This window comes from Taeniopygia guttata, chromosome 1A (genome assembly GCF_048771995.1).
Source record: "Taeniopygia guttata chromosome 1A, bTaeGut7.mat, whole genome shotgun sequence".
Taxonomy (NCBI): Eukaryota; Metazoa; Chordata; class Aves; order Passeriformes; family Estrildidae; genus Taeniopygia; species Taeniopygia guttata.
The window spans coordinates 64268192-64280296 of NC_133025.1; the positions used below are offsets into that span (position 1 = coordinate 64268192).

At 39.6% G+C, this 12105-nt stretch overlaps 1 protein-coding gene across 2 annotated transcripts in view; it reads left to right on the forward strand.

The window, feature by feature from the left end:
• Positions 1–12105, forward strand: part of ITPR2 (inositol 1,4,5-trisphosphate receptor type 2) — a 246663-nt gene that overhangs the window by 46826 nt on the left and 187732 nt on the right. For both annotated transcript variants that reach the window (XM_072923748.1, XM_030263492.4), the window contains 2 exons: positions 753–899; positions 2072–2167. In XM_072923748.1, coding sequence (XP_072779849.1) covers positions 753–899; positions 2072–2167 — 243 coding nt within the window. The remainder of the gene's footprint in view (positions 1–752; positions 900–2071; positions 2168–12105) is intronic.

Consider the following 12105-nt stretch of genomic DNA (forward strand, 5'->3'; position numbering starts at 1 on the left):
AGGACTTTATGGAGATATTCAAAGTGGTATTACAGGCTTATAGATGACAGTAATTGTAATAAGGCAATGTAGCTTTACATGCTGAGGTATTGCACAGTTCCATGCCTGTAGATAAACCTGAGATCATTTACATTTTCATTTTAAAGATAAGCTTAATTTGTCCTCCCATGTACTTTAATAAATCATTATCAGTGTCTATTTTCTTCAATAGGTGTCACGGTACCAGCAGTTTTTGAGGAAGAATTTGAAAGGGAAACTGTTATATTTGTGTTGACCCATTTAAGGATCGTGTATCAAGTCTTTGAGAGAGGCAGGAGGAAACAAAAATTTTTCCAGCAGAAGAAATAGACAGTGGGCGTCGGTGTTGATTGTAGAGTAAAAGTGATAATACAATGTGAGAAAGATCTCTTCACTTCCCTTAAATAGTAAAAGAGATTAGAAATGAAAAAAATCAATTTGGTAAAGTTAACTAGAATTAAAAATCACCTTTAGGTTAATTTTTGCCCACTCTTCGTTGTGGTGCTTTCCCAAAAGTCCATGGGTCTCCTGCAGGACTGAAATATCCCATCTGATTTCCAGACTTGGTACTAAGATTGAATGCTCTTCACTTGGTACCTGCTCCAGCAAAAGGAAACTCAGAAATATTTTCTTCCTATCAGCTCTCCTGACATCACTGGAGCTGTTACAAAGAGAAAATTAGTCTGGAGGCTTTGTCTACCATTTAGCAGTGCTTCTTTTTCATATTTCTTTAGGGAGATGTTGTGAGGCTATTTCATGCAGAGCAAGAGAAGTTTCTGACCTGTGATGAATATGAGAAGAAACAACACATTTTCCTCCGCACTACATTACGTCAGTCAGCCACGTCTGCAACGAGTTCTAAAGCACTGTGGGAAATAGAGGTATTTTTTTTTTTCTTTTTATAAATATTTTAGGACCTGAAGGCCAGGGCTCAGTAAAAAAACCTCAGCACAACATGAGTCATTCAGAGGCTTCTGATATCATCACACACCTCCCCGTAACTATTATTATTTCATGAAGCGGTTTCTGTAGGATGAACCCTGACAAGCTGCTTTATTGCTCTGTGTGTGTGGAGAGAGGAGGCTTTCTTACTATATTTTCCTGCACTAAAATGAGGAAGAGTCAAATTTCAAATTCAGACTTGACGTAAATGGTGTGATTTTATCAAAGCCAATCAAAGGACACTCACCTCCCCTGAGTTTTGAGTGTTTACGTTTAACTTCATGTGCAGTATAAAAAATGGAAATCCATGGCTGACAGGAAATCCCCCAAACATCCCACAGCACATCAACATTTGTTTAAAGTTAACCTGAATAAAGATGGTCTTGTGAATGGGGATGATTTTGAGGGGGGAACTAGCAAACATTTCGGTCAACTAAGAAATAGGAACATGGGAAATTGGTAGGTCTCAAATCCTTGCTATGACAATAATCTAACACCTATACCCAAAAGATCTTGCGTGATGAAAAAATTTTGTGCATATAGAACAGTCTTGAGAAAAATGGTTGATTTTTTTTTTGTGAGGAGACAGACAATTCTAGATTTGAAGAAAGCAAATGACCTTCAGCTCAGTCAAGGGATAAAAGAAATAACCTGTGGTATTTCAGATGATTTGAGGATATATCACTTGAATGAAATTTTTTCAGAAGCTCCTAGTATTGACAATAATAGAGCTGGTATTATTGGGAAAATAATGTATGATGGTTTGAATTCTGCTTTTAAGTAGTGCCTAGTAGTGTAGAACAGCTCTCCTTACTTTGTTGAGCTGCAGATTCACACCATGTCACTTAAAAGCAAAATTTGGCTCATCATGTTTGCAGGGAATAGATTAATGAAAGCACAGAAAGTAATAGAGTATTTCCTGGTGCTTGGCAGAAAGTAAATATAAGTAGTTGTTATCTATGGTGAGCTTCATGTAAGCACAGAATTCCTGTCTTTGGCAGGCTGTACTGATGTTGCTTGCATATTTTTATTAGGAGTGAGCTGCAGGAAATATCGGTGACCTGAGGTGTGATCTTGAGGAGTAGGATTCAAATGTAAATTCTTCTTTCAGGTTGTCCACCATGACCCTTGCCGGGGAGGGGCAGGACAGTGGAACAGCTTGTTTAGATTTAAGCATTTGGCAACTGGAAACTACTTGGCTGCAGAGGTAAGAATGCCAGTTAAACAAGTGCTTGTGTGCTGCCTAACCAAGTCCTGCTGGTTCAGAACTGCTGGAGCAGGTGGGTCTGCAGTGTGGATCTTGACAAAGAGCCCACCCTGTCCCCCTGCTGGGTCATACTTTATTGCTGCACCCAGGGATTGCTGGGTAAACACTGCTGTTAAATATCCACCGTGTTTATACTGAAAACCCTTGGGTTCATTTATCTCTCTGCTCCTGTTTGCCCTTGATTTTTGGAGTGGTGTTGTGACTCTGTCTTGGTGTCAAGCGAGTTCATTGTGATTATATAGGCTGCAGGGGTCTGCTGTTGAACTCTTGCCTTTTGACTAAAATTTGAATAAAGAAAAATCTGAGGAAGTCTCTGCCCCTTCTGTTGGAATGGAAGGTCCCAGAGGAGAAAGAAGATCTTGCAACTTGTTTGGTTACTATCTGTTATTTTGTATTAAGGCAAAAGAGTATTGTGACTACCCGAAAGAGCAACTTAATATATTTTAAGACTCCTTAAAAATAAAATATGGCTCTTGACAAGCTGGACTACAGCAGATAATACCAATTGTATGAAATGGTGCAGTCTTGGCTATTTTAATGGTTGCAATAAGCTGTGAACTTTGAGTCATACCTAATCCATATTAACACAGGGCTGTGTACAGATTTTATCAATGGAGTTAAAAGTATTTTTTTTTTCACTGGTTATTTAGGATTGCTTATTTTAACTTATGCTTTGAAGTATGAGTGCAATAATTAACTGCAAGAAGAAAGTTATAAATCACTGTATGTTAGGGAACTCCTGAAAAAGGACTTGCTGGAGTTAGATTTACAGCAGTGCAACTTCTGTATGCAGACAACTCATTATTCCCAGGGTGCTGCTTTTGTGTTCCAACTCCTCTAACAGCCTGCACTGAATTCAGAGGAAGAACAAACAGGAGCTATCAAACATTCATTTATTCCTAATTATGTCAAGGCCACTGTCAAAACATAAACAGTGGACTGCTTATAATAGCTAAATACAGCTAATTTTCAAGAGGCAACCAATACTCCCACCTGAGAATGGGAGTGTTTTTCTTTCTGCTTACAGTGAGGGATACTCCTAGCAGGAAGATTTTACTAGCTGGGCTGATGGAGAATCAGGAAAAGCACTGAGCATACTGATGGGCTTCCTTCTTCCACCAGGGGATCTGTCTGGGAGATTTTTAGGTGAAAAATCTTCAGGTGAAGAGGTGCCACAGTGCACTCAATGTCAGACCTGAGCTTAGGTCCTTTCTACCTCTGGAAAGGAAATCCCCATCAGACAGACTGGTAATATGGAGAACACAATTAGCAACAGCGTAGTGAGAGCTGGAAGTGCTTTTGGGTTGAAGAGAGGTGATCTGAACAGAGGGACTGGAGACCTGCATTAGTGACTGGAGGTCTGCATTGGTGACTGTGAGGTGTAAAATACCAGTGGTGGAGATATTAAATGTACTGCTGTAATAAAACCCTGTGAACTGTATTTTGCACAGTTCATATGGCAGGCACAACACAACAGCCAGCCAGACATGTCCAAGATTTATGAACAGGCAGGCAGACACCTCGTGTATGTGACCTAACTTTAAATCAATTGGGCAAAGCCTATGAACACTTATCTGTGCTCTGGCAGCACAGGGAGATTACTCATGGTATGGATTATCAACAGCGTCACACATTGCCATGACCTGATTTTGTTTAAGCCTCCTTGATAAAGGTATCTAGAGTGGAATAAAAAGTACTAACACAAGAAGAAAACTCAGAAATCTTTTAAGCATTCTGTTGTTGGCTAATGATGCAATTTCTGTCACAGTTTGAGCTGTTGTAAATCAGGATACATTGCTGTTTATAACTGTCTTTTTTCTTACTTCATCCTCCCTTAAATCAGCTTGATGTGTGCCATGGAGAGGCTTCTGCAGGGGAGTCTTGCATGGGGCAGCTCTCAGACAAGGAGCAGAAGTGTTCTTCACCTGGGTGCCTCCCTTTTCTCCTCTCATACCTTGTGTGAGCAGCCTGTGCCTTCTCTTTTCCTTGGAGTCCTTCTGTGCCAGATATAACTGGTCAGTCGAGTCTGGGGTTGGTGGGTCACTACTGAGCCTTGTTGTGAAGGGGTGCCCCTGCAGTTTAAGGCTGGGGGATGATCTGGAGACTAAGAAAATTGAAGATGCTCGCCTCAGAGAAAGAAGGAGTTTAAAACTGATAAAGGTGTTTCAATGCTACAGTAAGCGAATTAATAAGAAGTGAGGCAATATTGTTGTTCACAAAAAAAAAAAAAAATAGGTGAGGACTTGTAAATCTAATTGTTATAAACTTGAGAGGATGAAGTCAGTATGTGTAAATCCTCAATTCCATGTTCCTTAGAAGTGTACAATCAGTTGTCCAACTTTTGTTGCCTTTCGAAGACCTCTGGTATCTGACTTCTGACACAGTCTCAAGTAGTAGTATTTCCTTTAATCCTCTTTCCACTTATTTAGCCTAATTTTAATTACTGTGCTTTGAAGTTCTCTAAGACCTACTAATACCTTAGAACAACTTAAATCTTTTTCCCAGACTCTGGGCTGAAGGTGAGCCACCCTGAAGGAGTCACAGTGGGAGACACTTGGTGATTGCACACACCTGCACTGCCATTCCTCTGCTGCTCTGTGCACCCTGGCTCACTCAGTGTCTCTGTGTGGTCTCACACAAGCACCTAAGGCACAGGAGGAATATACTGAAGAGAGGTATTTGGTGTTTGATGATAAGATTTGGGACATTGGAAATCTGGGTAGTTGGTAATGATGTCTGACATTAGGAAACCTTAAGCCACAGGCTTAGACATTGCCAGAAAAGTGGAACCGAATAGTTGGCTGAAAAATTGGAAAGAGAAATTGTCTTCTTTGGAGATAGCAGGAGTTCTGCTGTTAGTGTCATAAGGGCTTGTTTTCTCCCAAAAGAGCTGAGCCAGATCTTCAGCAGGAGATTTAGGCACTAAGCCACCAGCTAAGATCTGGGCTGCTGAGTTTCATTCTCAGAACAGAGTTTTATTCCCATCTTCACAGAGTCAGCAGTCTTTTAGAAAAAGTTCTGCTGAAGACCCTTTTTATAGCTCTAGTTACAGGAAAATGACCCGAGTTATTTTGAAGCTTTACATTTATAAAGAGAGGCTGTAAGGTTAGGTGAAAATTGGATGTTTCAAAGTAACAAAAATGTTCCCAAAAGTTTTTTCAGTGCATGTAGCTCATGTAGAAGGCACCCAAAGCTATCTGTGTGTGTGTGGGAGTGAGCTGCAGTTTGCTTGAATAGCTTTGCAGATGCTTCAGGTTGGGACCACACAGCTGTGCCTTTCTCATGAACACACATAACCTTTTCAATATTCTAAATTGCCAAGATAAAAGTCACTTTGAACTGAGTATCAGCTTATCAATTGTGCTGAACCAAAACATGCACTTTTAATATTTTTCTCCACATGTATAGCAGCTCTGGTTCTGTGATTTCTAAACTGGGCAATTCATACTGAAACTATAAACACTTGTTTTATGAGGCTGTTAAACTGATACGTGTGCCCACACACAGGAAATGCAGGATAAGTCTGTTATTTGATATTCAACTTCTCAGGTGTGGCTAAAATAATTACAAAATATGTCTGCATCTATCAAATCACATCTTGGTCTCAGATATACCAGTAGACAATAGATAAGCCACAGAACATTGCTTGTGAAACCTTGTGAACATGTGCATAATCACTGTGCAGAATTTGTAAGAAAAAAATCTGTGTTAATTCTGTTTTACTTAGCTGAAGAGATTAGGTATGAGATACCTTGACCAAAATATGGCAGTAAATGTAGTGAGGTCTTTAAGATCAAATTAGCTCTACTAAACTCAGTGGATTAAGGCAGGTAAAATTGCAGCCTGTATGTTCACATTCTATGCTTCTCCAGAACTGTGGCCATAAGCAATTACTGCTGTGGAAAACAGGAGAGGAAGAGTTCTCCTTCCTCTCTCTGTAAGAGTGAAAGGGCAGGGTTTAAGCTGTAAAAATGGATCAACTCTGATCAGAGTTTTGTTCTAAACTCTGTTCTTAAAATTCTGCCTGAAACACCCTTCCAGCTTTAGGAGTATTTTAGTACTAAATACTCTTTTGAAGGTGGGAATGATTGAATCCAGTTGGGCTGAGCCAGCACAGGGTTACACACACATGAGATTAAATGACAATTAGATGAATATTAATTGAACAGGAAGTCCAGTCCAATTTGCATGGCTGTAGTTCAGTGGTGGAGCACTGTAGGGGCAACACAGGCTTCAGAAATGTCCTTTTTCCTCAGGTACTGGATTGTGCAGACACAAGGTGCTGTCCCTGAGGTGGTGTTGGCATGGAATCCAGGGCACAGGGAAGAGGGAGTAGTTTGTGCTGGAACAGGGTCACTGAGCTTGGGCACCAGAGCAGAGTGCTTGGGTTAACAGGGACTGCTGAAGCTTTGCAGGACTGTCAGCTGATTTTCACCACATTGTGGTGTAAACCACATGCTGAGAACTCTTGGATCAATGGTCAGTAGAAGTAACTCGTATTTCTCTTGTCTTTCTTGAATAAATTTCTTCCCATATTACCTCACTCTACTTTTCAGTCAAAATTGCCTCAAACTGCCCCTTTCTTTTCAGAGACACTTATGTACATCATTCCTTTTAAATTGAGAATTACTGTTAAATTTTGCTTTTACAGTCCATGGCAGGGGCTTGGAACTAGAGGATCTTTAAGATCTCTTCCAACCCAAACCATTCTATGATTCTGTGATTAAAAATATTAGCCTGCCATGTTATAGCATGTTATATATTGTTATGGCATGCATTTATGCAGATGGACAGGGCCATACCCTGCATAGTAAATTTAAGCCTGTTGTAATAATCACTTGATTTGGATCATGGTGGAGATAGCTGAGTACATGCTTAAGTTAACATTGAGAGAAAATAATAATCTCCTGCCTTCTGAATAGTAAAGATTGTTACAAGAGTCCTACAAGAATAGAAAACAAAACATTTAATGAGATTTCAATAAAAATTATGTAATTGTATGGGCAATAGTATACTCAGCATTAGCTAAGATAAAAGTAATGTAAAAGCCAAATCGGTTCTTAAACTTTAGGCTATAAACCAGGATTAAACTCCTGGCACCCTGAAGAAACTGTCTCTGCAGTTTTATGGCCTTCCACTTCCTTAAACTGCTGGAAAATGGAGTTCTGCGTAGGATGTTTTATTAAGGCATCTGATATTGATTATTTAAAGTCCATAATTTAGGCCTTTTGCTATCTACTTGATGGAAATTGGATTACTGATAGAGATGTTTTATTTGGGAAGTAACAATGGAACCAACCACAGCTTGCCAGTATAATTTTATTTTCCTTTTTTGAGTGATATGGAAGCAAACGTTTGCAGAAGGACTTGTTTGGGCCCTGGTCAGACAGAGAGGGAGAACATAGTGTTAAATGTTCTGTGGTTCCTTCTGCCCTTGTTTAACTGAGATATGAGCTACCTTTTGCTCAGGGAACAGTTTGTAAACCAGAGAAGATGCCAGGAGATGGCAGCATCTACCAAGGCCTTCACACATCTCCTCACAGATTTCATTCCTTGCTACTATGGGACCTCTTCAGCTGGAGATTGCTTCAAAATCTCACTTTGGGGATGTTCTTTCCCAGCGTCTCTTGTTTAAATTTTAGCCCAGCATTCCGATTATTTTCTGTCGGTTTGGCTCTGTGATTAAACAGTCTCATTAGAAAAAGGGTTTGCCAAGGTGACAGGGTAAACTCAGCACTGGAAGCCTTATTTCAGTTTTTCACTGTCTTGTAGGAGTGTGGGTTTATTCTAAAGCTCTGTAAGGAGTGAAGGATATTTTACAGCTATGCATGAAGAGATGGAAGAGATCCAGAGGAGGAGGATGGATTACTGATTTACAGAGCCAGCCTGACCTGTTCTGCAGACTTGGATATGGCTTTTTAAAGTGACAGGTCTAGAGGTCCATTTAGCTAAACCCAGAACTAGATTTCTCCAAGATTTTTAAGAATCTTGAGAATGCAGCTAAATTTCTTGACCTGGCTTGTCTTGACTTTGGTGGAATCTGTCAGTGTGCAAATACTTTCATATTGGGATCTCAGAGGAAAGTTTTTTCCCCTAGCCAACTCATTTGCAATTGTGACTTGTAAGAGAGTTTTGGTCTTGCCTGAAGCTGGCTGCGCTGGGGCAATGTTTGTACATAGACAAGCTTTAGAAGTGAGGAAGTACAAATATGTTAATGCAGCATTTATTGTCATTTAGTCATTACAAGGCCTAATTATGTTATTAAAAATCTATCCTGTGTTTTGATGTCTTCCAAAACAGCAAATATAGACATGTGGTCTGTTCTTAAGTGCATTATTTTTATTTTTTTCAAGATCACTTGAGAAGATTTTATTCAGTTATATTTGTGCCTCTTTATTTGTGATGGTTGATGGAGGTTTCCAAGCCTTCCCCCTTTGGTTTTTTTGTTTGGTTGGTTTTGGGTTTTTGTGTGCCTGTGGTTTTAGTTTTTTTTTTTTTTTTAACAGTAGAAATGTCAGTCATTTCTAACTCAATCATCTCTAGTTACTCCTGTGAGGACCACTGAAAGGCATAACAGGGTATTACTATTGAGAACATCGCTCTTAAAGAAAGGAGGATGCTTTATTTTATATAACACAGGTTGACATGGGGCTGCTGAAGCTCAGACTAAGGTTATAGCCCAGCATCCAAGTAACACTAAAGGATCTCTTAGACATTTTTCTTTCTTGTGACTTCCTCTGCAGAATGGGATATGTCTGAGTGGGGCTGAACACTGGTTTCAGGTTCTCTGCCCTCGTTCCCTGTAGAAGAAATGGAATTTCCCAGTTACCACTCATAACATGCAGCTACTTATGCTGCTTGTGTGAGACCTTTAAGTCTGTGCTGATTTAGGCATGGCAAAATGCTGGCGTGCCATTGCTTGCGCAGCAGCTGGAAATGCCATCAAGATGATCTTTCTTCTGGTGATGAGGGTGAAAAATCAGGACAGGAAGGTGTTGGGGCTGCTTCTCATTCCTGTTTTTGACTAGCAGGGGGGGTCTGGAGCAAACAGAAAGGTTCAGCTTTCCCAGTCCTCCTTGGAAACTTGCCTGATCTGCTAAGACACGGCTCATGAGAAAAATACAATCCTGAAAGACAAGTCCTTTTAAGATTTTTAAATTATGATCACCTGATGATTATCAGGAGCTCTGTGCCGATGCTGAGGAGCAGTTGGAGTTTATCGAGGTAGAGTTGTAGCCAGTCTTTGTTTGGCAAGTTAATAAGATGGCAAAAGTCCTTTGAATGCCACTGGAAGTCTTTGAAATTGTGCAAAAGTCCTTTGGATTTATCGAAAGCTAATCAGTATGACATTAACGAAGAACAAAGCAAGCCTAATGAAGATGAAAGATTTGAAAAGTGGATTATTTTTCTTTTGTCCTGGCTTTTCTTCCTCGAAAGACTTGCCCTTGTTGGCTGGGTAACAGGCTGTGTGTTAACAGGCTGGTTATCAAATTGAAATGGGGACTGTTTGAGTGTGTTGAATTACAGCCTTTTATTCTTTATCTGTCAGGGTTTCCTTCATAAATGCAAGTTTTAATCAAGTCTTTAAAATGCTCATTTAGCTGAGATTTGGCAATCTAATTCTTCCTCTGGCAAGATGCTTTAAATATCCTTTACCTAGTCAACAAAATTTGATTAAAATCAGCATGGATGTTTCTTTCCCCAAACTCCTCTCCTTCTTAATTGAGTGTCCAAAAATAGCCTGTTTGGTACTTTCCATGCATTCCTCCAAGAAAACAACATTCAGTAGAAATGTGGAGCTTCCAACTTCTTGGTTTGTAAAGGATATCTGACTATGTGAAGATGCAAAAGTAAAATTAAAGCCAGAAATAACCTATGAGACGATCTGGATAATAGTAGAACCCCAGTAAATTATGCGCTGTAGACTTGAGGTTTGAAAACTTGAAGGTACAACTTTGAGGAGCTTATCAGTAAAGGTGACAGAGCCTGGAACTTGTGGTGCTCAATCTAGTGGAATCCCTCTCAGGATTAGCAGGTTACTGGCATTCTCTGGGCACCAAATACCAGAAGTAGCACACAGAGATGAAAGTTGCCTTCCTGCTATGCAGACTTTATAGATTTTGTAAAGATGCTAGGCGAAAATTCAGGAATGAGATTTCTTGCCTATCCACGTGGTTTTAACCAGAAATAAAGATTTTGTCTATACCTCAGTTCTCCATGTGTAGAAGCTGACTTCTGAGTTTGTCATACATACTTTTTCCTGGGGGCCTTCTGCTGCTCCCACAGGATGAGGATGTTGATGTATGTGTGCATTCAGACATCTAATCTTTACACATACCACTATGTACTAAGGCTGAGCCTGAAATCTGTCCAAGAGACACCAATTTTTATACTCAGGGGGAATATACACCAATTTTTACACTCAGGAGGACTACCTGCAGCACTGACCCTGACCTTCAGGCTCTCTCAGCTGCCCTGTGTGGATCACAATTTGGGAATTTGACTTCTTGCAGAGGAGTGCATGTAAATGGTATTTAAATGTAGATTTAAAAGAAGGTATTGCCTTCTCTGTAGTTGCAAATCTGTCTCTAAACTCCAGAACTGTCAATGAAAAACTTTTTGTGGTACCTTTTTCTTTCCTGTTCTTGGTAAGGTATAAAATGACTTTACCTGAGTTTGTTGAAAAACGAGCAGCAGAGGATTAGAATTTCTGGATTATTCTTTACTGGAAAATAAGCTGATGGAGATATACTCTAAATATATATATATAAGTAAAGCTATTACAATAATTTATACAAATACACTTGCTTAAGCTTTGCAGTTTGCAGTTCTTCTTGTTCTTGGTGCATATTGGCTTCCAGTGGCATTTTGCAGGAATATTTACTGCTGTGTTTTAGGTACAATTTAGTAAACTGAAATTTCAAGACATCCAATGACACAAAAAAGCTTAAAAAGTGTTGAGTTTTATTGAAGCCTGTTTTGGTATAGCATTCTTACTTTCTAAATACCTGCAGAAAATTTTACTTGATTTTATTTGTAGCGAGATAAAAATATGAATGTTGTTCTTTGCGAGGCTTCTTTTGTTTTGGCAATTTGTTGAAGAATGTGGAAGTGATCTTGCATCAATCAGAAAAAGCAATAGGTTTTGGAATGCTGAGACTCTCATTGTGTCCTTAGGTCATTCTGGGCTGGGATATTGAAAGGGACTCAGAACAGGTCTGATATGACACACAACACTAGATGATTTATGCCCCTTCTACCTGGAGAATGGAGCATGTGATAATAGCTACTGGTCTGTTTTTCAGAAACCCTCAGCACCAACAATCTCAGTTGAAATGAAAATGAAAGTGGCAGCTGCTGACCAGAGCTGAAAATGGGGCCATGGATGTCAGCCTGAAAACTGAGTTCCATCATGTTTACGGTTTAATGTCAGCATCTCAAGACTTTCTCTAAACAACATATTTTTGGTTTTATTATTTCTGTAACAGCAGGGCAAGAAAAGGCATCATTAAGGATGTACTTGATTTCTGACCTGAGCCTTCTCTCTCCATCACTTTAAGTCCACAAGTGGCCTGTTTTAGAAATTTGAGGATAGTATATTCAGTCAATTTTCAAGAAGGCAGGAAGTGTCAAGGGAGGGAGATTCTCCTAATTTGTCCTGTTACTGTAATAAATATCTATATATATATATTTTAAGCACCCTTATGTTGAAAGTAAACAGCTGAATGATATAAGAATTCAGTTCATACTGGGTAGACAACTCTATTCAACTCGAATCCTTCAATGAAAACTTGTAGGATCAAGTCCTCAGTGCCAAGGTCTCTGTGCTGGCTCTAGTGACAAACCCAAGATGACCAGGACTTTTTCTTGCTTGCTTG